Below are 26,822 nucleotides of genomic sequence, written 5' to 3' on the forward strand. Positions count from 1 at the left end.
AATCTTTCCATTGTTTAATTTGTACATTGCCCATCAGTTCTCATTTCCAGTGGCTTACATCATAACGTTGAGTGCAATTGTAGCTCATAGTGCCTCTATCGGACACTGTAGTCTTTATTTATTGCGTCAGACGGATGCGCTTTACGACCGGTTACATCACTTTACGGCAGCGCTTAAAAAGTACTGGATCCTTTGCATGCTGGATTTAGGCTGACGTTTCCCCACTGCTGCCTACAGGTGAGTTACTACTGATATTCAACAAGACTTTAACAGATACAACCGAAAGTGTGTGTTATATGTAATTTCTTGACTTTTGCAGTCATAGCTCTGCTGAAATAAACAGATCATGCGTTTAGCCAATTAGCCGGTCTATATTTACGTCAAAATACTCAAGTTATTATGCCAGCATTACATTATAATATAAACATAAAAAGATTACTGAGTAAAAGGGTTTATCGCGATCTTAAAATGAATACAATTACTTAAGGGCATCTTAATTCAGTGAGATCATTTTCTACATATGATCTGACAGAGTATAGTGAAGTACAGTTTATTTGTCATTTGCAGTTAAAACAAAAGTGACGAGACTTGGGTAACAAAATTAAATATTTAAAAAAAGCAAAAGTGTGATATGCAATAGTTGTAAATATGAATGTCTTAAAGGTTTTGTTACTTGACAAAGAATATTGACACACATTATTCTAACACTTTAGCTTTCATTTCCGTATCAAGGCTTTGTGGTGGAACATCACTGATATAGCAGTCTTTGGAACGTATGCAAAACTGTAGAAATTAAATAGGCCTACAATTTTTTTTTTAATTTAAGAGAGTTTTGCAAAATATTCCTTTATTTTCCGAAGAAAAAAAAGGAATTATTAATTGACATGGCTCTCATATCTCTCTGTCAGATGGACACTCTATACATCTCTTCCCACCCTGATGACTTCAGGAGTTTGTTGCCCTTGATCGCTGCTGAATTCTGTCCATCTCCTCCACAAATCGTCCATGAGGACCCTCCGGCTGAGGTGGCCAGATCTCGTCCTGCACTGGTCTTAGCTGGTTCGGGGGGCACCGTGCTCACCGGTGCTAATGCTGTGAGCTGGTATCTGGCAGCAGCGGGCAACCGGACAGGCAGTGATAAGAAGCAGGAGAGTCAGGTCTGGCAATGGCTGAGCTTTGCTGAGAACGAGCTGATGCCGGTGGCCTGTGCTGTGACATTCCCTCTGCTGGGGATCATGGGGGTTGATAAGAAGGTATGTATTTGTCTGTATAGGCCCATATATGATCAGAATGCATTATCACCTGATGCTCTGATTGTCAGTGTGTGTCATGTGTTGATTGATAGCCAGCAAAAAACACATTCCATGTACACAGCACCTCGTTTTTAGACCTTTTTATTTAGTTAAATAAAAAGAAATTCTGCACTATTTTTTATTATTACTTTTGATGTAATATCAATTGATCTTTAATTTTAGCTCCAGCAGAGTTCCAAAGCAGAGCTGCTGCGTGTTCTCAAAGCTCTAGATGAGACTTTAGTGCTGCGGACGTTCCTTGTAGGAGAGGGTGTGACTTTGGCGGATATAGCTGTTGCTGTGGCAGCACTCCTGCCGTTTAAATATGTGAGTACACATCTGTATGCTTGACCACTTTAACTCTTTTATTATAACAGGTTGTATTATTAGAAATATTTAAGATCTGTCATCATTTACTCCCCATCATACTTCATGCCATTCCAGACCTGTATGTATTTCTTTCTTCTGTGGAACAAAGAAGACGTTTTGAAGTATGTTCGAACTGTTTTGGCCATACAATGAAAGTCAGTGGAATCCGAAAACAATATTGCATGCCATTGAGTTTCATTGTATAGGCAAAAAGACATTTTTAATTTTTTGGTTTAATAGAAGAAAGTCAGGCAGGAAACGCACCCCCGATTAGTGTTATTTTAGTGTTATTTTAAATACCTTCATAGTTTATTAATATTTTGAAAAAGGTTTTTAAATATCTGTTTTAGTTGATTTATGTGGTTTTGTATATAGATTTCTGTTTATATATATATATTTCTTTGTGGCTTTATTTTTATTTTTTTACACTTTTGCAATTTTAGTACTTCAATTTAAATTTATTTCAGTAAGATGCCAAGGCCAACATTTCTAATTTTCTAAAGTTTTTAAATGTGTGTTTTTTTTTTTTTTTTTTTTTTTTTTTTTTTTTTTTTTTTTTTTTTTTTTTTTTTTTTTTTTTTTTTTTGTGTGTGTAATATTTAGTTTATTTTAGCTTTGTTTCAATTAATGAATCAATTATCAAAAATCAATGAATAAAAAAGTCAATGATTTTTAGTAGTTTTAGTTCTATAATTATACAGGTATTACATTTATATTTAATTTGTTGTAATTGTTGTCAAAAATGATTGATTCCTGATTATTAGTATGTTTGTTTCCTTTGAAGGCATTGGAGCCTGCAGACAGGAAGTCATTGGTGAATGCGACAAGATGGTATAATACTTGTGTGAACCAGCCACAGTTCCTGAAGGTGCTGGGTAAAATCTCACTGTGTGAGAAAATGGTGCCTGTGACACCCAAACCCAGCGCTGCTGTCAATGCCACAGCAACTGCTGCTTCTGAAGCGGCTACACCCGACGGCACACCTGCTAACGGTAAGGATGTGTGTGATTTGAAGAATGGTATTTAGGAATAGTGTATTGTGTCTATTTTAAAATGATTATAAACTAGTAGATTAAAACATCAGCTGATATGTTCTTGTAACTTCATATAGATTTTATCTTATCACAGTCTGAATGGCTTTTAGGAGTTGTCTGAAGGATTTGTTTGTATCGGTTTCCTTGTTATTCTCAGGTCCTCCTAAAACAGAGGCTCAGCTGAAGAAAGAGGCCAAGAAGCGAGAAAAGATGGAAAAGTTTCAACAGAAGAAAGAGATGGAAGAGAAGAAGAAGATGCAGCCTCAGACTGAGGTAGAGTGATGATCTCAGCATCTTATTCTCTTAATAATGCTGACACAAACAGAGATAGACAGACAGCTGAACTTAGTTGCCATATTGTATTGTTGCCAACTGTTTACTCCAACAGAAAAAGGCCAAACCTGAGAAGAAGGAACTGGATGTGATTACCTACAACATCCCCACGCCGCCTGGAGAGAAAAAAGGTGCGTTTTTGCTTCCATTAGCAGTAATTGTATTTTTCAGATGTGTCATGTAACGTCTTGTGTGTCTCACTTCATGTGTTTCAGATGTCTTGAGTCCTCTGCCTGATTCTTACAGTCCTCAGTATGTGGAAGCGGCCTGGTACTCCTGGTGGGAGAAACAGGGTTTCTTCAAGCCTGAATATGGGGTATGACATAAAAATAATCAAAAGTATTTTGGTTCATCCCGAGACACTGTAGGTACACTATCATTCAAAAGTTTAGGGTCAGTAAGAGTGATAAAATAAATTAGTATTTTATTCAGCAAGGAATGATTTAAGGGATAGTTCACCAAAAAAATGAAAATTCTGTCATTAATTACTCACCCTCATGTCGTTCCAAACCTGTAAGACCTCCGTTCATCTTCAGAACACAAATTAAGATATTTTTGATGAATTCCGAGAGCTTTCGTAGCTTCGTAAAATTACGGTTGAACCACTGATGTCACATGGATTATTTTAATGCTGTCTATGGGAGGGTCAGAGAGCTCTCGTAATTCATCAAAAATATCTTAATTTGTGTTCTGAAGATGAACGGAGGTCTTACAGGTTTGGAACGACATGAGGGTGAGTAATTAATGACAGAATTTTCATTTTTGGGTGAACTATCCCTTTAAAATGGATCAAAAGTGACAGTAAAGATATTTATACTGTTTATAAAAACAGAAGATTTCTATTTAAAAAAAAAATGCTGTTCATTTCAACTTCCTGTTTATCAAGGAATACTGGTAAAATGTATAATGGTTTCCACAAATATATTAAGCAGCACAGCTGTTTTTAACATTAATAATAAGAAAGAATCGGCATATTAGAATGATTTCTAAAGGGTAATGTGACACTGAAGACTGGAGTAATGTCTGCTGAAAATTCAGCTTTGCTATCACGTGAATAAATTGCATTTTCAAATATATTCAAATAGAAAGCTGTTCTTTTAAATAGTAATACTATTGCACAATATTACTGTATTTGAGAAAATAAACACAGCCTTTGGTGAGCATGAAAGACTTATTTTAAAAACATTTTAAAAAATCCTACCGACCCCAAACTTTTGAATGGTACTAGTGTACATGTTTTGAATTATATTTCTGCTTCCAGAGGAAGAATGTGAGTGAGCCAAACCCACGTGGAGTGTTCATGATGTGTATTCCTCCACCTAATGTAACCGGATCCCTCCACCTTGGTCACGCCTTGACCAATGCTATTCAGGATTGCCTGACAAGATGGTAACCAGTCATAATTGTTATAAATAATTAACATAATTGTTATAAATATTAGTTATAAGCCATAATATTAACTTTGTTATGCAGTAATTAAAAAATAGACAGGCATGTTATTGTTAATAAAGCATAGGCCCAATATCATAAATTACAGTTGAGGAGTGAGCTATGACATCATGCGTCAAAAGTAATGATGTGTGCAATGGGTTTGCTTTGGTGTGATGATGCAGGCACAGGATGAGAGGAGAGACCACACTGTGGAATCCCGGCTGTGATCACGCTGGTATCGCCACACAGGTGGTGGTGGAGAAGAAACTGATGAGAGAGCAAAAGATGACCAGACACGATCTCGGGAGAGGGAACTTCATCCAGGAGGTCTGGAAGTGGAAGAACGAGTGAGTGTGAGAGGTTGAGGAGAATTCTGGAATGGAGATTGATAATTCCATTAGATCTATAAATAATTAATTTAGCTCCAATTATATGAACAAATTTCTCTTCCTTTCGGTGTTGAACAGAAAGGGAGATCGCATCTATCACCAGCTGAAGAAGCTGGGTTCTTCTCTGGACTGGGACAGAGCTTGTTTTACCATGGATGATGTGAGTACAGTGCTCAAAACCCAAACATGCCTTGGGATGCACTTTAATGAAACAATTCAGGTGTTAAATGACATCTGGAAAGTCTGGTTGCTGTTAACCAGCTGTGCGCTACTTGGCATTAAAGTGTCATTAAGGAATGATGGCTAGTCTGTAATCATGTGTAAAACTGTCTGCTTGCAGAAACTGTCGTATGCAGTCCAGGAGGCTTTTATACGTATGCATGAGGAGGGTGTGATCTACAGGAGCAAGAGACTCGTCAACTGGTCCTGCACCCTCAACTCTGCCATCTCTGACATAGAAGTATGTTCATATCTGCATGCAAACTTTGACATTTCAATGTTAGTCACTCCTATCTGTGATTAAATGTGTGGGAAAACTCATCCACTGCCACTAACGTTCAGAAAGTTTGGGGTTTGTACGATTTTTTAAAATATATTTGAAACAAGTCTCTTATGCTCACCAGGACTGCATTTATGTGGTAAACTACAGTAAAACATTCTTTCGGTTTAAAAATAGTATTGTGAAATATTATTACAATTTAATAGTATTACTGTTTTAATATATATTAAAATGTAATGTATTCTTGTGATGGCAAAGCTGCATTTTAAGGAGTTATTGTAAAAAATGTATTTTTGTGGAAACAGTGATTTTTTTTAAATTCAGGATTCTTTGATGAATATAAAATTAAAAACAGCATTTATTTGAAATAGAAATATTTTGTAGCATTGTAATTTTCTTTACTGTCGCTTGTGATCCATTTAGTGGCATAGTTCACCCAAAAATGAAAATTCTGTCATTAATTACTCACTCTCATGTCGTTCACGACCTTCATTCGTCTTCGGGACACAGATTAAGATATTTTTGATGAAATCCGAGAGCTTTCTGACTCTCCATAGACAGCAACACAACTGACACGTTCGAGGCCCAGAAAGGTGGTAAGCACATTGTTAAAATAGTCCATGTGACATCAGTGGTTCAACTGTAATTTTATGAAGCTAAGAGAATATTTTTTGTGCACAAAGAAAACAAAAATACACAAAAAGAATGCCGGCTCCTGCATCAGCAGCATTACACACATGAGTCGTGGTGGGCATGTGGGAAAGTGGCTGATGACTGAAATGACATCTTCACTAACAGTCTCCAAGTCTCTTTTTACTGAGGTCACGTGATGAGTTTTGTGTTCCAGGTCGATAAAAAGGAGCTGGCAGGGCGAACTCTTCTTCCTGTGCCAGGTTATAAAGAGAAGGTTGAGTTTGGAGTGCTGGTGTCCTTCTCTTACAGAGTCGAAGGATCAGGTGAGAGTTGAGTCTGGAGAAGAGAGGTTAGATGCACTGAGGAGATATACAGATGTGTTTAAAATGAAATGTTCTCCTGCAGATGAGGAGGTGGTAGTGGCCACCACCCGTATTGAGACGATGCTTGGAGACACAGCTGTTGCCGTCCACCCTAATGACTCCAGATATCAGGTGACACAAAAGTTTTCTTCTCAAAATTCTGTTTGTCTGAAAACGTTTGAGTCAAGTTAACTGAAAGCTTCTTTTCTGTCCAGCATCTCAAAGGAAAGATGGTTGTTCACCCATTCTGTGACAGAAAGATGCCCATTGTGTTTGATGACTTTGTGGATATGAACTTTGGAACAGGTAATAAATGTTTCAAGGACAGAAAGTTATTTTCTGTAAGATTGTCTTTCTCTGGGCCGTGTCTGCAATATGGTGTCGTTGTTCAGGTGCTGTGAAGATCACTCCTGCTCATGATCATAATGATTATGAGGTGGGAGAGAGACACAAACTGCCCTTCATCAACATCCTAGATGAAAATGGCCTCCTCATCAATGTTCCTCCTCCATTCCTGGTAGGCACACACGTACTGTGATATATTTTACGCTGTTTACTCCAGGTATTTTAATCTTGCCACAAACATGACGGTAGACTGATTAATTGTTCTTTGAATAATCTGCATTTCTCTGGTGTTTTAGGGAATGAAGCGCTTTGAGGCGAGGAAAGCTGTGCTCCAGGCTCTGAAAGACTTAGGCCAGTTTAAGGAGGTCAAAGACAATCCCATGGTGGTGCCTGTCTGCAGGTTAGACACTAACTCCCACTCAACTCCTTAATTTACCTAGGTGGTCATGGACAGGTAGGACACAGTACTGCCAGTGGAAACAGAATTGAAAATGTTTCCAAACTGTCATATGACTTGAAAATCTTTATTTATCTTTATAAACAACATTGTACTTAAAGCATAAACTAAAAAAAATAAAATGATACAATTGTGTTTTACAAGCAATGACTTCGAAAGTGACACCCAAACATGTATTTATCACTAGATGTGAACCACAGGTGCGCAAGTGCCTCCTTGTGGAATAACAAAAGTAAACAATGCAAGATCCCCAGTTGAAAATTCATGAGAAAAAAAACAACTTTTTAAAGAGGAAGAAATTATGCAATTTTTAAAAGTACATTGTTAAAGGGATAGTTCACCCAAAAATGAAAATTGTATGTTTATCTGCTTACCCCCAGGGCATCCAAGATGTAGGTGACTTTGTTTCTTAAGTAGAACACAAACGAAGATTTTTAACTCAAACCGTTGCAGTCTGTCAGTCTTATAATGGAAGTGAATGGGAATCACGGCTTTGAGAGTCAAAAAAACATACACAAACAAAACCAAATTAAACCCTGCGGCTCGTGACGATACATTGATGTGTAAAGACACGAAACGATCGGTCTGTGCAAGAAACTGAACAGTATTTATATCGTTTTTTACCTCTGATTTACTGCAATGTCCGAACTGTCTCAACAGCAGGCGCTTGACGCGTCTTCTTCTTCTTCTTGCTTTATGGCGGATCGCAGACTTATAAGTGCATTACAGCCACCTATCTCTCAAATGGATTATTGACACTTCTAATTGAGATTGTAGATACACTGTTCAGTTTCTTGCACAGACCGATCGTTTTGTGTCTTTACACATCAATGTATCATCACGAGCCGCATCTACTGAAGAAACAAAGACACCTACATGTAAGCAGGTAAACATCAAATTTTCATTTTTGGGTGAACTATCCCTTTAAAGCTGCCATACAATAACAAAGTACTCTTCACCACAAAACAGTAATCTTGCTAGTTACTAGTTTATACTATAAATATAACGTTTGATCGAACAGTTTTTAAAAATACCTGATAAAGTTCTTTGACTGAAATGTTGTACACAGGTTTTTTTTTTATATTTTAAAAGCAATACACTGCTGTTCAAAATGTTGGGGTCAGTAAGAATAAAAACAGCAATATAGTGAAATATAGATTTTTTTGTAACCTTATAAATGTCTTTACTGTCTGTTTTGATCAATTTAATGCATCCTTTCAGAATAAAAGTATCTCTTTAAAACAATCTTGCTGATCCCAAACTTTTGAACGATTGTGTGTCATCTTTAGTTAGTTTAGCAAAATATATATACTCAGCTTTTGAATAAGAAAAAAAAATTCCCTTTTTGTCTGCATATCCAAGACAAAATAGGGTATTTTGGTGCTAATTCATCTGTCTCCTTCTGATAGAAGCTAGCCCAATTATGCAGAGGCAAACATGGATAGGTTGCCTGACATTTTCATCTGTAGACCAACAAAGCTACATAAAAATTCAACCCATTGTATAATAATTACAATTAAATGAGTTGTAATTTATAAAAAATGTATTCCAATTTATTCATAATTTGTTTAAATGCCATCTAATCCTGGAATAGACATAACATGTCTGTATGTTATAACATGTCTGTTATATTAACATGTCTAAAGGTTTTGAGTATGTGTTTCTCAGCCGTTCTAAGGACATAGTGGAGCCTCTTCTGAAGCCTCAGTGGTACGTGGACTGCAGAGAAATGGGAAAGCAGGCCGCAGATGTCGTCAGAAACGGAGAGCTCAAGATCATCCCTGACCACCACCTCAAAACCTGGTTCAACTGGATGGACAACATCAGGTGACCCGTCTATCTCAGGCCAGCTGTTCTCTGCTGGAGTCTTTTCTGTGTGTGGTAATGCTTTTTGGGTTTCAGGGACTGGTGCATCTCACGGCAGTTGTGGTGGGGTCACAGGATACCAGCATACTTTGTGACTGTGAATGATCCGTCAGTCAAACCAGGCGAGGTGCGCACAGCCAAATGCAGCTTGCTGTTTATGCACTGGATACACACAATTGGTGGGAATTAAGATGTTGTTTTCTGTGCTTAGGATGTGGACGGACATTATTGGGTCAGTGGGAGATCAGAGGAGGAAGCCAGAGAAAAAGCTGCCAAACGCTTCAATGTCACTGCAGACAAAATCTCTCTGCGCCAGGGTACGAGTCTTACATACACATGCTCTGATTACAACGGAGTCGTTTTATCCTCCTGTTTTGTTTATGTCAGTATTTACCCCTGGCGTCAATAAAGCATCTTCGTCTGTGTTTCAGATGAGGATGTGTTGGACACTTGGTTCTCCTCAGGGATCTTCCCTTTCTCCATCTTTGGCTGGCCCACTGAGGTCAGATGTTAATACAACACACACACACACACACACACACACACACACACACGTCGCTAAGCAGTATGTAAGACTGCAATGGCAGTATTTAGTTTAAACTCAGTCTAAATGTGCGGAACTAGGTCTAGAACTGATCTTTGTAATTCTAGATTTATTTTAATTTATTTTATTGTTAATTTTATTTTATTTATTGTTGTTTTTATTTAAAATTGTACAAAATTTTGCATTACTTTAGAATACCAGATTTTTTAAAAACTTGCCTAATACCAGATTTACTTATTTTTTGTTTGTACTTTTTATTTAATTGTACATTTTTAAATATGAAATAAGATATGAGTTATTTAAAATATGATATTATGAAATATGATATTGCTGCACTGTATTATATATATATATATATATATATATATTAGGGCTGTCAGTGAACAACGGCTCTGTGTAGTTAATGCTGCTCAATGTGAAAGCCGGCAGGTGATGGAGATTTACCGCTGATTACAGAACCGGCTTTACTGATAAGATGCGAGTTAAATATCGCATGCGATTTATCGTGCAGCCCTAATATATATATATATATATATTTATTTATTTATTTATTAGATAGATATATGATACACAACATAAAATATTATAGTTACATTTCAAATTATATATTATGATTACATAAGCAATATATTACAAAGAGAAAAAAGTCTAGTTTCTTTGTGTTGGGGTCCCTGGGTGCTGTTATCTCATATTGTCAAAATCTTGACAATATGTCTTATGTCATATTTTCAATACCTAGACTTACTGATTATGTAATTTTGCAATATATGTGTGTTAGTCAGAGGATCTGAGAGTCTTCTACCCAGGCACACTGTTAGAGACGGGCCATGATATCCTGTTCTTCTGGGTGGCTCGTATGGTCATGATGGGCCTCAAGCTCACTGGAAAACTACCTTTCAAAGAGGTGGGTGTGTTGATGTGTGTGTGTTTTATATTAAATATCTTCTATATTTTATTTTTGGAGCTCCTGGAGCTACAAAATTTCAAAGTGAGTGTCTGTCAAACTGCCGAACTTGCTCTCAGATGTATCAAGCTGTGTCACTGCAGTGAGAGCTAGACTAACTTGTGTTTCGTAACTTGTGGTATAAACCTGACGTGTTTGTTCAGGTGTACCTGCATGCAGTGGTACGGGACGCCCATGGCAGGAAAATGAGCAAGTCTCTCGGTAACGTCATCGACCCTCTGGACGTCATCACTGGCATATCACTGGAGGTAAATAAACAACAACAGCTCTTCCAGCAACACCACGTGGCTACATAAGGTGTTATTGAGCAAAATGAATTTGAGGTGTGTGTGTGTGTAGGGTCTTCATGCTCAGCTCACAGACAGCAATCTTGACCCTCTGGAGATTGAGAAGGCCAGACAGGGACAGGTAAAACCCGCTTTCTTGAGATTTCTTGAAATCTTTTGTTATTGTACCCTTAGTTGCTGGAATGCTTTTCTATTCTATTCTGTTTGTGTCCGCTCTGTAGAAATCCGACTATCCCAGTGGAATTCCAGAATGCGGGACTGATGCGCTCCGATTTGCTCTGTGTGCTTACACCAGTCAAGGCAAAAAATTTTACAGTATTAGACAAATAGTAGTTTTCACAATGTTATTCATTGTGAATTTATTAGTGTACTTAACAAATATAGCATTGAAGCGCCTTTTAGATTAGTTTAAGATATAAGGTACACGGTTACATAAAGCATTATGTGCGTTTTTGTTTATTTCTCCCAGGCCGAGACATTAATCTGGATGTGAACAGGATTCTGGGATACAGGCATTTCTGTAACAAGCTGTGGAACGCAGTGAAGTTTGCCATGAGGACTCTGGGGGAGGGATTTGTGCCCTGGAAGAAAGCTCAGGTGAGAGAGATGGACAGGAGGAAGTGATAGATAGATGGAGGATGTGTCAGGACATGCTAACTATGTTCAGTACTTGCGAACAGCTACTCTGTGGTGTATTGTGGGTTGATTTCCCTCTCCGTTTAACATGTGATTCTGTGTCTCTCAGCTGTGTGGCAGTGAAAGTGTGTCTGACCGCTGGATTCTGTCCCGTCTGAGCGCAGCAGTAGCCCTGTGTGATAGCGGATTTCAGGCCTACGATTTTCCCGCAATCACCACTGCCATCTACAATTTCTGGCTGTACGAGCTCTGCGATGTCTATCTGGTAATGAATTCACACATTTACGTTTGACCTCTTCATTTGTATAATACACACACATTTCTAAATAAGACATTATCCAATAAGATTTTTGGAGGGGAATTTGTTAAATTTGAGTTTTTTTTCTGCCGTTGTAGGAGAGTGTGAAGCCGGTGTTGAGCAGGACAGACTCTGAGGGACAAAAGCAAGCGGACATCTGCAGACAGACTCTCTACACCTGTTTGGAGGTGGGACTCCGCCTCCTGTCTCCCCTCATGCCTTTTGTGACTGAAGAGCTCTTCCAGCGGTTGCCAAGAAGACTTGCTCAGGACAGCACTTCCAGCATCTGTGTCACACCTTATCCAGAAACATCAGAGGTGAGCAGAGGTCAAAGGTCAAGCGTAATGGCAGTGTTTTCTAGTATCTAGGCTGGTAAAAATGTTATTCTATTCTAATAAAGAGTGTCAGGACGCAATCATCATGCTGCCCATGTGGTTTAACTCAGCCAATGAAATGTCAGGTGGATTTGAGTGTGTAGTCAGTAGAAAGTCAGGACAGTGATGTGTTCATGATGTCACCTACACATATCAAGTACTACTTGCTGGTTATTGTAACAAGAATTGTCTGGTCAGAAGGGGGCAAAATCACACAGAGAACCAACCTAAATGAAAAAAACAACAACAACAGTCTATTAATCATGATATAGTCTTTGATGTCCCACTATAATTAGCTCTTTTTCGAGTTTTATCCTGGATCATTTTTCATCATTCATTGAGGCAGTGTAGTGGAATGTGAAGGTGACTAGATTAAAAATAACCTTTGGTACTTTAAAGTTTTAATGAAAAGAAGAGCAGAGAGAGGATGTTGTCTGAACAAAATGCATTCTGTGGTAGGTTCTGGTGTAAATGGTGTGTTTTGATTGTTTGTAGTTCTGTTGGCACAGCGAGGACATCGACCGTCAGATGGAGTTTGTCATGTCTGTGGTCAAAACCATCCGATCACTCAGGGCCGATTATAACCTGACCAAGACCCGCGCTGACTGTGAGACCTCACACAGTACACTGCACACTCATTTCAAACTGACTAGATTCAGCTAGGGATGCACTGATCCGAAGCGTTGGTCAATATTGGTATATGGACCATTTTAAACAGATGTGACTGATCCAAATCAAATGCTGGATTGTCATAAAAAATGAGTGCAATATTTGTTGGTTGTCATCTGATATTCATTTTATTTTTATTAGTCAATAACAGATATTTGATTGATTTTTTTTTTTACATTTTTCTTAGCGTTGTATTTTTAGTTTATTAAGACACAATAGTATAGAATTGTAATAATGGCCATGTACATTACTGTTCAAATGTTTGGGGTTGGCAGTGTTTTTAAATGCAGCAGAATATTGTGAAATATTATTCCAGTTAAAAAAAAAAGTTTTCTAATGTATTTTAAAATATCATTTATTCCTATGATGGCAAAGCAGCCACTACTCCAGTCTTTGGTGTCATAGGAACCTTCAGAAATCATTTTAATATGCTGATTTGCTGCTCAAGAAACATTTCTTATTATCAGTGTTGAAAACAGTTGTCCTGCTTAAAGGGATAGTTCGCCCAAAAATGAAAATTCTGTCACTAATTTAGTCGTTCTAAACCCGCAAGACCTCCGTTCATCTTCGGAACACAAATTAAGATATTTTTTATGCATTCTGAGAGCTCTCTGACCTTCCCATAGACAGCAATGTAATTAACAGGATCAAGGTTCAGAAACGTAGCAAGGAGATCGGTAAAATAATCCATGTGACATCAGAGGTTCAACCGTAATTTTACGAAGCTACGAGATTATTTTTTTACGCGAAGAAAACAGAAATAACGACTTTATTCAACAATTCATCGTCTCCGCGTCACCGTTGTGCCATTTTAAAGAGTATCCACTGAACGTAAACAGCATATGCTGTTCAGTGTCAGCCACACCACACGGATACGTTTTCTACGTTTATTTACGCTTTGATTTGAACGAAAACAACGTATCAGTGTGGTGCAGCTGACACAGAATAGCATACGTTGTTTACGTCCAGCAGATATTCTCCAAAATGGCGCTATAGGGTAACATGGAGGAGACGAATTGTTGAATAAAGTCGTTATTTCTGTTTTCTTTGCGTACAAATTATATATATAATATACTATTCTCGTAGCTTCGTAAAATTACGGTTGAACCCCCGATGTCACATGGATTATTTTAACGCTGTATATGGGAGGGTCAGAGAGCTCTCAGAATTCATCAAAAATATATTAATTTGTGTTCTGAAGATGAACGGAGGTTTTACGGGTTTGGAACGACATGAGGGTGAGTAATTAATGACAGAATTTTCATTTTTGGGCGAACTATCCCTTTAATATCTTTTTTTGTTGAAAACATGATACATTCTTGTAGGATTCTTTGATCAATAGAAAGTTTTTTTTTTCTAAAAAAAGAAAAAGAAAAATAATGATTATAGTAAATATTTAAGAAAATATAATGCATTATTTTGAAATATATTAAAAGGTATTTTTAATATTTTTATTTTAATGTAATATAAACATGTTGCACAACAGTTGTGTAGTTCATGAGCTTCATTACAGAATCACAAGAGGCAAAAGTTGGTGCATCCCTAGTCTCAATATTACCCATATCACACACACGTTGAGGTTTACACACAACCTACTGACCATATGGTATTAACGTGCGAGAACCTCAGTCTTTGGATTATTTCAGATTTTTATTAGCAGATGTGTAACTCGTGGCTGTTTTATCGCTCTGTGTCAGGTTATCTGCAGTGCATAGACTCTGATACTGCTGCTCTGGTCCAGACATACAGTCTTCAGATCCAGACGCTGTCTTACTCTCAGGCTATTTACCCAGTTGTGGGGGGCGACAGCACTATCCCACAAGGCTGTGCGGTGGCCATCGCCTCCGATAAATGCACTGTTCACCTCATGCTGAAGGTAAAAGTCTTCGAGAATGTTGTTTCATGACCAAAGCATTTTGACTTACACTAATACACCTGAAGGAGTTTTATTCTGGTTGTCATAATCCCACCACAGCTGCCAAATACATTCATTAATATAATCAACCGGAAATGAGGAGATAAAAGTATTTATTTAAATTTGATTCTCTAAAAATAACATCAACACATTCTCAGCACCCAATCATCTGGTTTGGCATTGTGTCAAGAATTAATTTCCCCCTCCTACAGCGTCACATTTTAATGAGTGTAATGAGCTTTCTGTGTCTGTAAACATGCCGGTTTCTAAATCCTTTTCTGCGAATCAGGGTTTGATTGATTTGGAAAAGGAGGTCACTAAACTGACAGCAAAGAAAGGGGAGCTGGAGAAACAGATGGAAAAGATGAAGGAAAAGATGGCCAAGAACGACTACAAGGAGAAAGTTCCTGTTAAAGTGCAGGAGGCAGATGCTGAGAAGGTAAGTGGGATGGAGGGGAAGCAATTTGTCTGAGAAAATGGTCTTAAATGACAGTTTTCGGCAGTTGCTTGTCTTGAAGAAAAGTGCAACATTTTAATTTTTTTTCCAGCTAAGGCAGAATGAAACAGAACTGCAAAAAGTGAATGAAGCCATCGAGAACTTCAGAAAGATGATATAACAACTCTTCTTCATCATGTGTTTTCTATAATTTATGAATTTTTCCATTCTTTTGTTCTCTCTGTCTAATGTATGTCAGTCCTGCCTACTGAACAATAATGTGGGGAAGCTTGAATAAACATCAACCTTAGATGGAAAATTATGAATTTTCTCTGTAGTGTAATTGTATTATAAAGTCACCAAGCTCACTATATATATACATACACAAATGTATGTAAACTGTTTATAAAGTTAACATAATATACAGCATATCAGCAATGCTTGTTCATAATTTCAAAAAACAACTGTACCATTTCAATATAGCTTTCAAATAAGAAACTTTTATTTTGTGTCAACCACACATAATGACGATTGAAGACATAGAGGAACCCAACCACAAAAAAAGTATCCCCTGGTTTTATTTAATATTCATATGTAATATAACATTCAGAACATTTTTACGATACGATTTGTTCATAATTACAGTGCTCCACAAAATAGAGGATAAAAATGAATACACGCTGAAAAAGAGGCAAGAGATCTTTGAGTCCCGTCACTGAGAGTCTCTCAAAAGAAACAAACGCCACGAGAGTGACGACAAACCTGAGCATCAACACTTTCCGATCTTCATGTTAAATACCCACTGCGATGGAGGCAGAGCACAGCCAATAATTTAAAATGTCTCTTATCAAACCATGCGAACAAACATAAACGAGTAACCCTGTCACATTTAAACAAACGACTAATTCTAAACACCGCCCCACAGAACTGACTCAAATGTACCGGTGTGTGATTCCCTTTGACCTCTGGCGCTCTCTTCCTGTTCGTCTCATCAGTGCTTTAGTTTCCAGGGAGGCCTGAACTCAGAAATAGGGAGTGGAGTGCAGTGTGTCGTGTCAAAGTTTCGCATATACTTTCGTGCCTGAAAGAGAGGAAAGTCATGTTAGATTGATGACCTTTAAACAGTATTATATTATATAGAGAGAGAGAGAAAGAGTAGCATTTTTATTTACTGGGTATACGCTGTTATTTTTGTAACATACCAAGAATAGAGCAAGCTGCCTTCTGCCCTCGAGTGTCATGTCTTCACCTGAAACAAAAGACAGAAGATCAGATCACCAACAGTCAAATGTTTGTCTGTTTTAAGCAGAAACTGTAGCCATAGTGATGGAAGTCACTGCTGAACTTTCTCGTTTCTATCACACCAGCCCATTTAAAGGGGTCATATGATGCGATTTCAAGTTTTCCTTTCTCTTTGGAGTGTTACAAGCTGTTCGTGAATAGATAAGGAGGACTGATTCCTGATCCTGGGAGAGTAACGTTACACTACAATGCCGGCTGTTCTGACTCACAGACTGTAAGTACGTTTTCATATTTAAAGGATTTGCCACTGATGATTCAAACGCGAGTTTTGGGCAGTGTAGAGTAGCACTTGTTGTTCATTTCTCCGATAGCAAATACAGACATGGTTTTATGTTTACGCGGCGCGATGCAACGCAACGCGTAAAAAGACAGTACAAGTTATTATAATCCATAATTATGTCCCCACTGGATGCAACAAATGCCTTGTTTACAATGGGTTTTCATGTTTTTGAATCATCGCTCCGGCCTGACAGGGCATCATCACAATATAGTAAGGGGAGTAACATTTCCGTCACACGCTTGAGGTATTCGGCCAATCACAACACACTGGATAGCTGGCCAATCACTTTGAACCTTAAACCACAAACACATTTCATTACACCAAATACACAAAATAATGTTCTTTTTAGCAGCATCATATGACCCCTTTAAGTTCTGGACGTGAGCATGGCTACTGTGTTTGAAGCACGTACCAACACTCCAGGGGAACAGGGGCTCTCTGTCTGTCTGATAGGACTGCAGCACAGACAAGCACCAATCATCATCCACCTCATAGCCCGTGTACACAGATTCTGAGGAACAGAGGAAAAAAATTACGCACTTTTACACATTCTGCTTAATAGAGCCAAATTAAACAGAGAAAGCAGAACAGATACCGACTACATCATAATACTTTTCATATTAGAGTTCATAACCAGTGCTATGGCCAATATGCTAATTCAGGGGTTTTCAAACTTTCTGATGCCCAAATAATTATCCTCTTGCAAGGGAACCCCTTCTGGAAATATAAAAAGACAGCTATATTTATGTACAGTATAAAGACTACATTTCTATTGTACAAAATAAAAATATAATAAATACATGAAAAATTATCTGGAAAATTTTTTGTTTATATTAAACAGACACTATCTGTTTTCTATCTACTATTAACGATTAATGTCGGATGTGCAAACATGAAAGAAAATATGGCTGTCAACTGAGATTAATCTCATGATTTTTGACCAGTCTTTACAAAGCAAAATGAAACCGTAATGTCATCAATTCTGTATATTTGAACTGATATTACTTATTCATTTTTACACTTTTCTCTAAACTTTTGCACTCCTTGGAACCCAGTTTGAAAAACACTGTTAAAATAAATAAAAATACACTAAAACTATAAATCAGGGTTTTAGATGCTACATTTCAGGCATATGCCACATAGTACAGAAAAAGAGAAATTAAATTTGAATTAGAATTTTTTTTTTTTATTAACATAATCGACCTCAGATATTAAGGAAGAAAAAATATGTTAATATTAATATTTTACATAAAATATTCTTTTTCAATAATGACCAAGAGAATAAAAATTAATTAGTTAATAATATTATTATTATTATTCATTTTAACATTAAGATTAATAATCTATATTACTTATATCCATGTGCAGTTCATATCCATGTGACATCAGGGGTTCAACCTTAATTTTATAAAGCTACGAAATTCTTTTTTGTGTGCAAAGAAAACAAAAATAATGACATGGACTATTTTAATGATGTCCTTACAACCTTTCTGGGCCTTGAATGTGTCAGTTGCATTGCTGTCTATGCAGGGTCAGAAAGCTCTTGGATTTCATCAAACATATCTTAATTTGTGTTCTGAAGATGAATGAAGGTCTTTTCCTTTTTGGCTGAACTATCCCTTTAAAATGAATTCACTATAAAAGCACACCTTCTTCAATCTGTGTCCCTGCTGCGAGCCACTGCCTGACTGCCCTGAGAGCGTCCTCTGTCATGACTTTAGGATACCTGAGAGACACAGAGAAAGAGAGATGAAAGCAACCGACAGAGCAGAACCAGATGAAGCAGTTGGTGTGATCTGTGTCTGACCTGTACTGGAGTAGTTTGAGCAACAGGTCATTCCCTCTGTTAGACATGATGTCTTCTGGACCCCTGTATCAAAACATAACACATGCCATGTCGACATCAACAACAATTCACGTTTGCCTTCGCAAGCATCAGTGTGTGTTCATCTGTGTCCTGGATAACTCACGTGGTAGTGATGATTTCATCTTTGGTTCTTCTGATCAATAACACTGGTCCCTGGTACCTGAAATGAGAGCAAACGTATTTAGATGAAGCTCATACTGTTAACATTTTGTTTTTACTTTTAAATAAATCATAATAAAGGTGACTAACTTGCAGAGCTGTTCATCATTGTTCAGGTTCATGTACTGCCTCACTGTATGGGTGACCAAGGGTCCTGCGGAATGGGAACAAACCCATTCGTTCGTTCATTTTTTAGGTCACTCGTTCAAAAACCGAGTAGAGATGAAAAGAACAAAGCACTCACTCCAGCTTTCAGGCATGACCTTTAGCGCAAGTGGTAAAAGGTCATCAAATGAGGCATCTAGAACCAGAGCTCGGATCTCTGGGTAAGACATCACAGCCCAACTGGCTAAAATAGAGCAGCACATTAAGAAGGAAAACAAATGAATCCTTTTTTTCTGTTGTGGATCAGTGTTTTCTGATGGCTGGTGTGGGATTGTTTACCTGTGAAGCCCCCTATTGACCAGGCGTACACAATAATGTCACTCAACTGGAAGCCCAGTTTGTGCACGGCAAACTGAATGACGACATCCATCGCATTGGCCTCATTTTGAGGAAATGGAACTCCCTGAAAAACACAGAGGTTTCCAACCATTTTACATTTTGGATAAAACACATACGAATCTTACATTCCTTGTGTCATTAATTGTGTGCTGTTATGCCAAGGTCAGTGTGATGTTGACTTACTGTACTGCCGCCAAACCCTGGGTGATTCCAGCCCAACACTGAATATCCACCTGAGAGGAAACAGTTTGACATGCATCTAGTGCTTTAATGTAATGTAAAATAAAATATAACACAGACACATTGAGCCACAAACATTTACCTTCCAGTGGTGTGTTCATGCAGCCGACCTCATAGAATCCTGCGTTTCCTTCACAGCAGATCACCTGTGATGCACATTATATCAGTATATAATACGTTATTTCAATATACTACTTCGTTCCGTGAAGCTCCTCTAGTATGGTTTCTTCTGCTCTGTTGTAGTGGTACATTTACTTCACACTAGGGCTGTGCGATTTTGAAGAAAAATGCGATATGCGATAACTCATTAAATAATGCGATATTCGATACGATAATGCTTAAAGTGCCACATGCTCAGATGAAACAGTTTTACTCAGCTGTTGCTGAGTCAGTTCTGTGAACTTCTATAACTATCTTGTCATATATATATATATGGTTATTTGTATGTATGCATGTATGTATGTACCAAGAGTTCCTGTAAAACCACAACAAATTCCTTGTGATTGCGTACACTTTGTTTTACTCGAGCATTACATAAAAATGTCATTTTAACATTAGTGTAATCATTTTAACATGAGTTTAGGAACTGAATAATAAAAAGGAAAAATAAAACACTGCTTAGTATTTACTCTTTGAATTCAATATGCACTGATTATTATTATAGCTACAAAAGTTATTTAGGTAAGAGCAGTGAGTGATTTTCTCTTTGTCTTTTGTTCATGGCCCCAAATATTGCAAGCTGTAGCGATATGCATATTGCGATATGTACATTTGCGATATTTCGATATATTGCACAGCCCTACTTCACACTATAAACATTCTTACCAGAGTTTTTCCGGCTCGTCCTCCATCTTTCCTCCGGTCCACAAACATGGTGTCAATCTCATTCCCATCACAAGCCACCAGTTTGTTCCGCTGACCGTCATACTGAACATAAACACAAATAATCTATGAATTTCCATATACAGTATATACTGGAGTCTGTGTGATTTTTTATCAAATAAATTAGTACTTTTATTTAGCAAGGATTCATTCAACTGATCAAAAGGAAAGTCATTTATAATGTTACAAAAGATTCCCATTTAACTTCTATTAATTGAAAAATCCTGAAATAACAGTTTCCGCAAAAATATTAAGCAGCAGAAATATTAAGTAACACAACTGAACACTTGGAGTAATGATGCTGAAAATTCAGCTTTGCCATCACAGGAATAAATTACATTTTAAAATATGTTAAAATAAAAAAAACAGTTATTTTAAATTGTTCTATTTTCTTAAAATATTACTGTTTGTATGTATTTTTATGCATTACTGTTTTACTGTATTTTAAATGCAGCCTTGATGAGCATAAGAGACATTTTCAAAATCATTTCAAAAACACAAGGTACTGAATAAGGGATTTCTAAATATTTTTCAAAGAAATTGACAACTATATAGAAAGTGTACAGTAATTATGCATTTTCAGTGTAATTATAATTAAGACCAAAGGTACGGTAACTCTCAAATGGATTTTTTGGATAATACAATCACATAAGTAACCTACATATAAAATGCTGTTTAATGGCATTTTCTGCAAAAAATGACTGAACAAGAAAAAAATTCTTTAACAAAGATTTCACTCATAAAATTCAAATTCAAGATAATTTTTCATTTTAGTTCTTAATGTTTTTTTTATTGCTAATTTATGTCTTTTTTTAAATCCCTGATATTTCCATTAGCATGGGAGTTCATAACGTGAGAAGCTACATGTTTTCCTGAGAAGTGATTTGAATGTGTTGTACTGTAGTATGGGTTTGTACTTGTATGTGTGTTACCTCTTCTACGAGTCTGGCCTGGCCCTGCTGTAACATGGGTCTCATGGCCTTCTGCAGCAGACCCACTGAGCCCGGGTACAGCATCCTCCGGCCGAACGAGTGCACTATCAGATAACTACACAAAACACACATATGAGAACCTATGCTAGTGACCTCTAATCTAAACCTATGCATCTGTACAACCCTAACAATAAAGTCAATGTATTATCACACACTCTTACCTCAAGATGTGGCATGGTAGTGTGCGAACTGAATTTAGCACACTGTCTGCTGCTCCTCTGTGTTTCGGCTCCGGCCTCAGCAGGGACACGCCACCTTTAGACAGCTTCCTGCAGACAGAGGAAGTGCAAGAACATTAGAAACATGCACACATCTCTAGAGCTAGCCGATGATACCCAATTAAAGCAAACCCCTCTAAAACGCAAAGACTAAGAGAAAGAGAGAAACAAGCTTTACTTACGGACTACTGATTTCTTTCCAGCTGAAATCTACAGGCCAGTGTTTGAAGTCGAAGTCAAAACATGCAAGTTTTTTCTGAATGGGACAGAATCGATATTCTTTTAATGGACTCGTTAAAGCAAAGCTCCATGGGAAGGTTCCTATGGCACTGCTGCCATCTCACCTTGCTGTTAGGAGTGTGGTTCTTCCTGGTTTCCTCCAGTATGGAGATGAACTGAAGGTACTCTGGGTTTCTCCAGCGTACCCAACCTAACAACAGCACAGTGGTAAAAACACAAACAAGCGCAAATCATGTTGCACCTACAGCTGTATTAAATGTTAGTTTACAACAGAGTTAATGTAATTAAAGTACAAATATCAACTGCAAAAGTATGGTAATTAAACAGACCAACACTACTAATAAACATACAATGGAAGTAAAATATTGTCACCTCTCAGACAGGACACTCCTATCAGACAGACCAGTGCTGTGCCAACATACTGACTGAGAGGAGCCAGCTTACTGCTGCAGATGTACCCTACAACATATAATAATCCTCTCTGATCAACAGCACGCAATACCTCACCACATTATTAATTATTCATTCATAAATCTTAGTCAAGGCTCAACACGAATGGCCAGACGTGAAAGAGTCATGCAAACGGAAATATTTTGTTTTCTGAGATTTGAAATGTTGTTTTGGGAGTTGAATTCAGATTATTTTATGTGTAGATGTGTAGACCAACACATGCCATCATTTTTTCATCATCATCATCAATGTTTGTGGTTGTGATAGCTGTTATGGATTTACATTATAGATGTGTTATCACAGCCTTCATATAAATTAGCCTTAAATAATACCTCATTTTCACTACGTGCATGTAAAAACTTCACATAAACCTTGCTAATGTTATTTGTATGTTTTATTATGTTTTTATTAATATGTGACCCTGGACCACAAAACCAGTCTTAAGTCGCTGGGATATATTTGTAGCAATAGCCAAAACCACATAGTATGTGTCAGAATGATTGATTTTTCTTTTATGCCAAAAATCATTAGGATATTAAGTGAAGATCATGTTCCATGAAGATATTTTGTAAATTTCCTACTGTAAATATATCAAAACTTAATTTTTGATTAGTAATATGCATTGCTAAGGACTTAATTTGGACAACTTTAAAGGTGATTTTCTCAATATTTTGATTTTTTTGCACCCTCAGATTCCAGATTTTCAAATAGTTGTATCTCGGCAAAATATTGTCCTATCATAACAAACCATACATCAATGGAAAGCTTATTTATTCAGCTTTCAGATGATGTATAAATCTCAATTTTGAAAAATTGACCCTTATGACTGGTTTTGTGGTCCAGGGTCACATATATGTCTAGTAGTGGTAAAAGGGTTACATTTAATGAAAGTTTGAACAGATATATAAATGTCAATATTTTTATATGTTTAGCAAAAATCTAACACTGGGCATTAGGGGTCCAACTTTTTTCTCTTGTTCTCAAACAGTGGAGTCTATGGCACAAATAATACATCATGAATATCACTGCTTGGGTTTCTGATTTGGACTTAAAAATAATACATATCAGTTTTTTTCACGGTGGAAAAATGTGGAAATACTGGCTCATCTGGGGCAGCAGAAAAAATCAGTTATCTTGTTATTAGTGTCACTGGTCAGTAATGAATTTAATCTGCAGATAGAATCCATCATGTAACGTATCATCATAACCTAACAATATCAAATACAGTTAGCAGTGCTTGATTGTCATTTAATAACACAATTATTACAGAATGCCATTAACCACATCTTTGTAAGGCACAGACTCTCTTGCGCAAGAGAACAGCAAAGACAATCTCCACTGATGCCATAATATCAATAAGATATACAATACAACCATGATCACATAACTACATCATACTGGATTTAACATTAAACTACAGTATTTGAATTGCATTCTATGTACCTTAATATTACACTTGCACCATAACATCTTTGATTCAGCTATTCCAATGCTCAAATTAAACAAGATCATACCTTAGTCATGATGTAAAAGAGCTCATTCAGTACAGCACAGCTCATTCACAACCTGAATATCAGAGCTCTTCAGGTCTAAAACCTCTTATGAACCGGACTAAAAATACATACAGCACTACTGTGAGAGCATTAGCCTGTGACTCATATGATATGATTACACCTGCTGAATGTAACATTAAGACTGAACCAATCAACAACTGCTTATGCAATAACATTAAGATCTGCATGCAGAAACGGACAATATTTGGTATATTATTTATAGTGCTGTTAAATGATTAATCGCATCCAAAATAAAAGTTTTTGTTTACATAATATATGTATGTGTACTGTGTATATTTATTATGTATATATAAATACACACACAGTATACATTTTTTTAAATATTTACATGCATAAATTTATAAATTTTTCTTGATTATATACATGCATGTGTATTTATATATACACAATAAATATACACAGAACACATACATATGTAAACAAAAACTTTTATTTTGGATGCGATTAATCATTTGACAGCACTAATTATTTACATAGTAACAAAATGGAAACAAGAAGAAAAATAAAAGTGTATTAGTGTATGTATAATACACTTTTACCTGTAGGTGTATTGGACAGTAGAATTACAATTTTAGCACATAAACAAATAGGTTTGTGGTTATATGATGCTGTATTTGTATTTTACCTTTCCTATAGAGATAACAGAGGAGCAGTGGAGAACTGTAGTAGGACAGAGACCACAGCACTGAGGCCTGAAGGACAACACATGACAGTGATTAAACTTCACATTACAAAACCTTTGGGCTGTTTCTTTTTTTAACATTTGGTCACTACACCAACTGCAGGAAAACGTGCAATGAAACTGTGATCACATACCCAACCGAGGATGCTGTCTGTGTGTCTCTCCAAACCTCTGGGCTGATAATTCCAGCCCTACATAAGACAAAGAAACGCCAGTTATGAGTTTGATGTATCTTAACAAAAGTTTGCCATGGTGACCATAGTTTCTATATTTATTAATACCACAGATATTGTTACAAAAAACCTGTGGTCACTTGGTATTAGATACAGACCAAAAATAGGTTTGATGGATACAATGTACCAATATTCTCGCATATCTACTCTTCAAAGGTTCACTGTAATTTATTGTTTGGTTGTTTGTATGCATTCTTTTTCACATAAAAACCATTCATTCCACAAGAAAGCATTTTAAGATTCACATAAACACATGAAAAGAAACTTTTTAATTTATATCCCATGACAACTAGTAGACTCTAGTAGTACTAGAGTATCATTATTGCTGCTGTTATTCTTATTGTTATAAAAAGTCAAAATCCATATTGTGTTTTTACAGTTGTAGCCTAATATTTATGCTATTTATTTCGACACAAATTTGCTACAGTTAAATATCTGTGAAGTATATGTATAAATAATGTAATTAGAATTAAAAGTAAGCAAACGGAAACAAAGGGAAAAAATGACTAGACATGAAAACATTTAGATAAATATAGATGGTTACAAAAATATCTGTCAGTCTCTATTTAGTTTTAGCCAATACAATGTTAAACAAACAAATAAATTATTTTTGAGGGAGAGCCTACAGTATAAATTACAGTAGTAAAATCAAAAAGGTTCCTTGGTATTTTAAAGGGTAGATTCATGTGTGAGACTACTGTTTCTCTGTGAAGAGGGTAAAAGAAAGATTACCACCATTTTACTCATTATTCAGTTATTATTGCAACAGTCTAAGTATGATTCATAGCAATGACAAATGTCAGATGTCTAACCCAAACAGAAACGCAATAATTCGACGCATGTGTGCGATAATAGTGTTGTTATGGTTGTGCTCCTCATGACCGATGGACTGCTCTGTCACTCGACCATAAGAGATAAGCTCTCTTCAGTTAGCAAACAGCTCTCTGTCAATGGATGTGTCTCAAAACCGAGCGAGCTGCCTATCTAGACAGTGTTTTAGGACATCATTTGAACTTATTCCGAACGTTCCGTTCCGATCAAATCAAATCAAATCGCATATGATCAAATGCTGTCTAGATAGGCAGCTCACTAGGATTTGAGACTCCGCCAATAGCGCAATAATGCACTTCCGCACATTCTTGCGAGACTGATCTCGGCAGTGTTTTAAGGCTATGGCTCAGTCTAAAGGGGAAGTTAGAGTCGTACCCTGCGGGGCAGTCTGCCGTCAGTACGTGTCTGGTCCGGTGAGCGGTGGATCCGCTGTAGATTGGGCCCGAAAAGGCACCGGAGCCACATCCAGCCGGCCATTCTCACCTCGGTCAGGAACTACGGCGGCCTGCGAGGATCAGAAGTACTACAGCAGCGAATGCGAAAAATAAAACCACGTCACATCTGCGGCTTAGGTGTTCAGTGAACAAGAGATGTGTTTTATGAAGGAATATTACAGACCAAATGAATCAAATAAATACATAAATGCACCATAATAAAATAAATACATCATAAAATGTTGCAATCAATAAATAAAATGGGATCATAAATAAGGCTCAATTATTTGTTCACGTGTCTAATGTATTTTATTTGCTGAAAAAAGTAGTCCTTATGTTTATTTTATGATATGTTAATTTAAATTTGACATTGGACAAACATGTATTATAAACAAATCTCATTTTATAATAAATAAATGTATAATAAAACAGTGTTTCAATGCACGAATGTGATCATAACACATTAAGTTTTATTTATTTGCTCACGTCATATTTTTTTATTTTTATCAATCAATCAATCAATCAATCAATCAATCATTTATTTTGCTGAAACATGTCATGATATATTTATTTTATGTAAACACATTGATGTACTTATTTTTGACAGAATAAATATTTGTATTATAAACAAATGGTATTTTCAAATAAATATTTATAACAAATAATAATTACATTTTTTACATTCATATTTTATGAAATATAACATTTTCATAATTGTGTTGTGGATAAGTATTTGCTATATGAGTTCAATGTAACTTTACAAGACACAATATGTTTATAATACATAAATGGCAACCATAA

At 36.7% G+C, this 26,822-nt stretch overlaps 3 protein-coding genes across 4 annotated transcripts in view; 2 read left to right on the forward strand and 1 right to left on the reverse strand.

The window, feature by feature from the left end:
• The window catches only part of LOC107700174 (valine--tRNA ligase-like), a 29,352-nt gene extending 13,897 nt beyond the window's left edge, over nucleotides 1-15,455 (forward strand). The window contains exons 1-31 of one of the 2 annotated variants that reach the window (XM_016501728.1): nucleotides 161-237; nucleotides 909-1,253; nucleotides 1,476-1,619; nucleotides 2,446-2,653; nucleotides 2,853-2,968; nucleotides 3,084-3,159; nucleotides 3,244-3,344; nucleotides 4,290-4,417; nucleotides 4,642-4,806; nucleotides 4,927-5,008; nucleotides 5,189-5,308; nucleotides 6,195-6,303; nucleotides 6,386-6,474; nucleotides 6,558-6,648; nucleotides 6,735-6,859; nucleotides 6,984-7,087; nucleotides 8,813-8,971; nucleotides 9,047-9,137; nucleotides 9,222-9,327; nucleotides 9,442-9,512; nucleotides 10,333-10,458; nucleotides 10,662-10,766; nucleotides 10,858-10,926; nucleotides 11,027-11,105; nucleotides 11,275-11,402; nucleotides 11,551-11,706; nucleotides 11,838-12,056; nucleotides 12,609-12,720; nucleotides 14,480-14,658; nucleotides 14,987-15,136; nucleotides 15,246-15,455. In XM_016501728.1, the coding sequence (XP_016357214.1) occupies nucleotides 909-1,253; nucleotides 1,476-1,619; nucleotides 2,446-2,653; nucleotides 2,853-2,968; nucleotides 3,084-3,159; nucleotides 3,244-3,344; nucleotides 4,290-4,417; nucleotides 4,642-4,806; nucleotides 4,927-5,008; nucleotides 5,189-5,308; nucleotides 6,195-6,303; nucleotides 6,386-6,474; nucleotides 6,558-6,648; nucleotides 6,735-6,859; nucleotides 6,984-7,087; nucleotides 8,813-8,971; nucleotides 9,047-9,137; nucleotides 9,222-9,327; nucleotides 9,442-9,512; nucleotides 10,333-10,458; nucleotides 10,662-10,766; nucleotides 10,858-10,926; nucleotides 11,027-11,105; nucleotides 11,275-11,402; nucleotides 11,551-11,706; nucleotides 11,838-12,056; nucleotides 12,609-12,720; nucleotides 14,480-14,658; nucleotides 14,987-15,136; nucleotides 15,246-15,314 (3,822 nt within the window). In that variant the 5' untranslated portion in view covers nucleotides 161-237 and the 3' untranslated portion in view covers nucleotides 15,315-15,455. Of the gene's footprint in view, nucleotides 1-160; nucleotides 238-860; nucleotides 1,254-1,475; nucleotides 1,620-2,445; nucleotides 2,654-2,852; nucleotides 2,969-3,083; nucleotides 3,160-3,243; nucleotides 3,345-4,289; nucleotides 4,418-4,641; nucleotides 4,807-4,926; nucleotides 5,009-5,188; nucleotides 5,309-6,194; nucleotides 6,304-6,385; nucleotides 6,475-6,557; nucleotides 6,649-6,734; nucleotides 6,860-6,983; nucleotides 7,088-8,812; nucleotides 8,972-9,046; nucleotides 9,138-9,221; nucleotides 9,328-9,441; nucleotides 9,513-10,332; nucleotides 10,459-10,661; nucleotides 10,767-10,857; nucleotides 10,927-11,026; nucleotides 11,106-11,274; nucleotides 11,403-11,550; nucleotides 11,707-11,837; nucleotides 12,057-12,608; nucleotides 12,721-14,479; nucleotides 14,659-14,986; nucleotides 15,137-15,245 lie in introns of those variants that run through there. The other variant, XM_016501727.1, reaches the window with a different exon arrangement.
• LOC107700176 (INO80 complex subunit E-like) overlaps nucleotides 1-16,767 on the forward strand; it is a 26,953-nt gene extending 10,186 nt beyond the window's left edge. The window contains exon 4 of the transcript XR_001635525.1: nucleotides 16,756-16,767. The gene's annotated coding sequence lies outside the window, so the exon portion shown is untranslated. The remainder of the gene's footprint in view (nucleotides 1-16,755) is intronic.
• On the reverse strand, nucleotides 15,588-26,117 carry abhd16a (abhydrolase domain containing 16A, phospholipase). The gene is made up of 20 exons (XM_016501729.1): nucleotides 25,963-26,117; nucleotides 24,658-24,714; nucleotides 24,467-24,533; nucleotides 22,190-22,276; nucleotides 21,922-22,007; nucleotides 21,760-21,833; nucleotides 21,521-21,628; nucleotides 21,300-21,414; nucleotides 20,311-20,412; nucleotides 19,568-19,631; nucleotides 19,429-19,478; nucleotides 19,186-19,309; nucleotides 18,986-19,090; nucleotides 18,832-18,895; nucleotides 18,686-18,742; nucleotides 18,523-18,585; nucleotides 18,365-18,441; nucleotides 17,128-17,226; nucleotides 16,336-16,382; nucleotides 15,588-16,214 (listed from the first exon to the last, which is right to left on the reverse strand). The coding sequence occupies exons 1-20, from the start codon at nucleotides 26,062-26,064 to the stop codon at nucleotides 16,125-16,127; spliced, it is 1,638 nt and encodes a 545-aa protein (XP_016357215.1). The 5' UTR covers nucleotides 26,065-26,117; the 3' UTR covers nucleotides 15,588-16,124.
• Nucleotides 26,118-26,822: the final 705 nt, after the last annotated feature.

Source organism: Sinocyclocheilus anshuiensis, unplaced genomic scaffold (genome assembly GCF_001515605.1).
Source record: "Sinocyclocheilus anshuiensis isolate Anshui unplaced genomic scaffold, SAMN03320099.WGS_v1.1 scaffold955, whole genome shotgun sequence".
In the NCBI taxonomy this organism is placed as follows: Eukaryota; Metazoa; Chordata; class Actinopteri; order Cypriniformes; family Cyprinidae; genus Sinocyclocheilus; species Sinocyclocheilus anshuiensis.

Excerpts from the sequence above, each read along its gene's own strand:
- abhd16a (XM_016501729.1), bottom strand. The coding sequence starts at position 26,064 with ATGGCCGGCTGGATGTGGCTCCGGTGCCTTTTCGGGCCCAATCTACAG. Across the intron at positions 24,715-25,962 it reads ACGGCAGACTGCCCCGCAGG|GGCTGGAATTATCAGCCCAG; the intron begins GTACGACTCTAA and ends TGTCTTATGTAG. Across the intron at positions 24,534-24,657 it reads CAGACAGCATCCTCGGTTGG|GCCTCAGTGCTGTGGTCTCT; the intron begins GTATGTGATCAC and ends GTTGTCCTTCAG.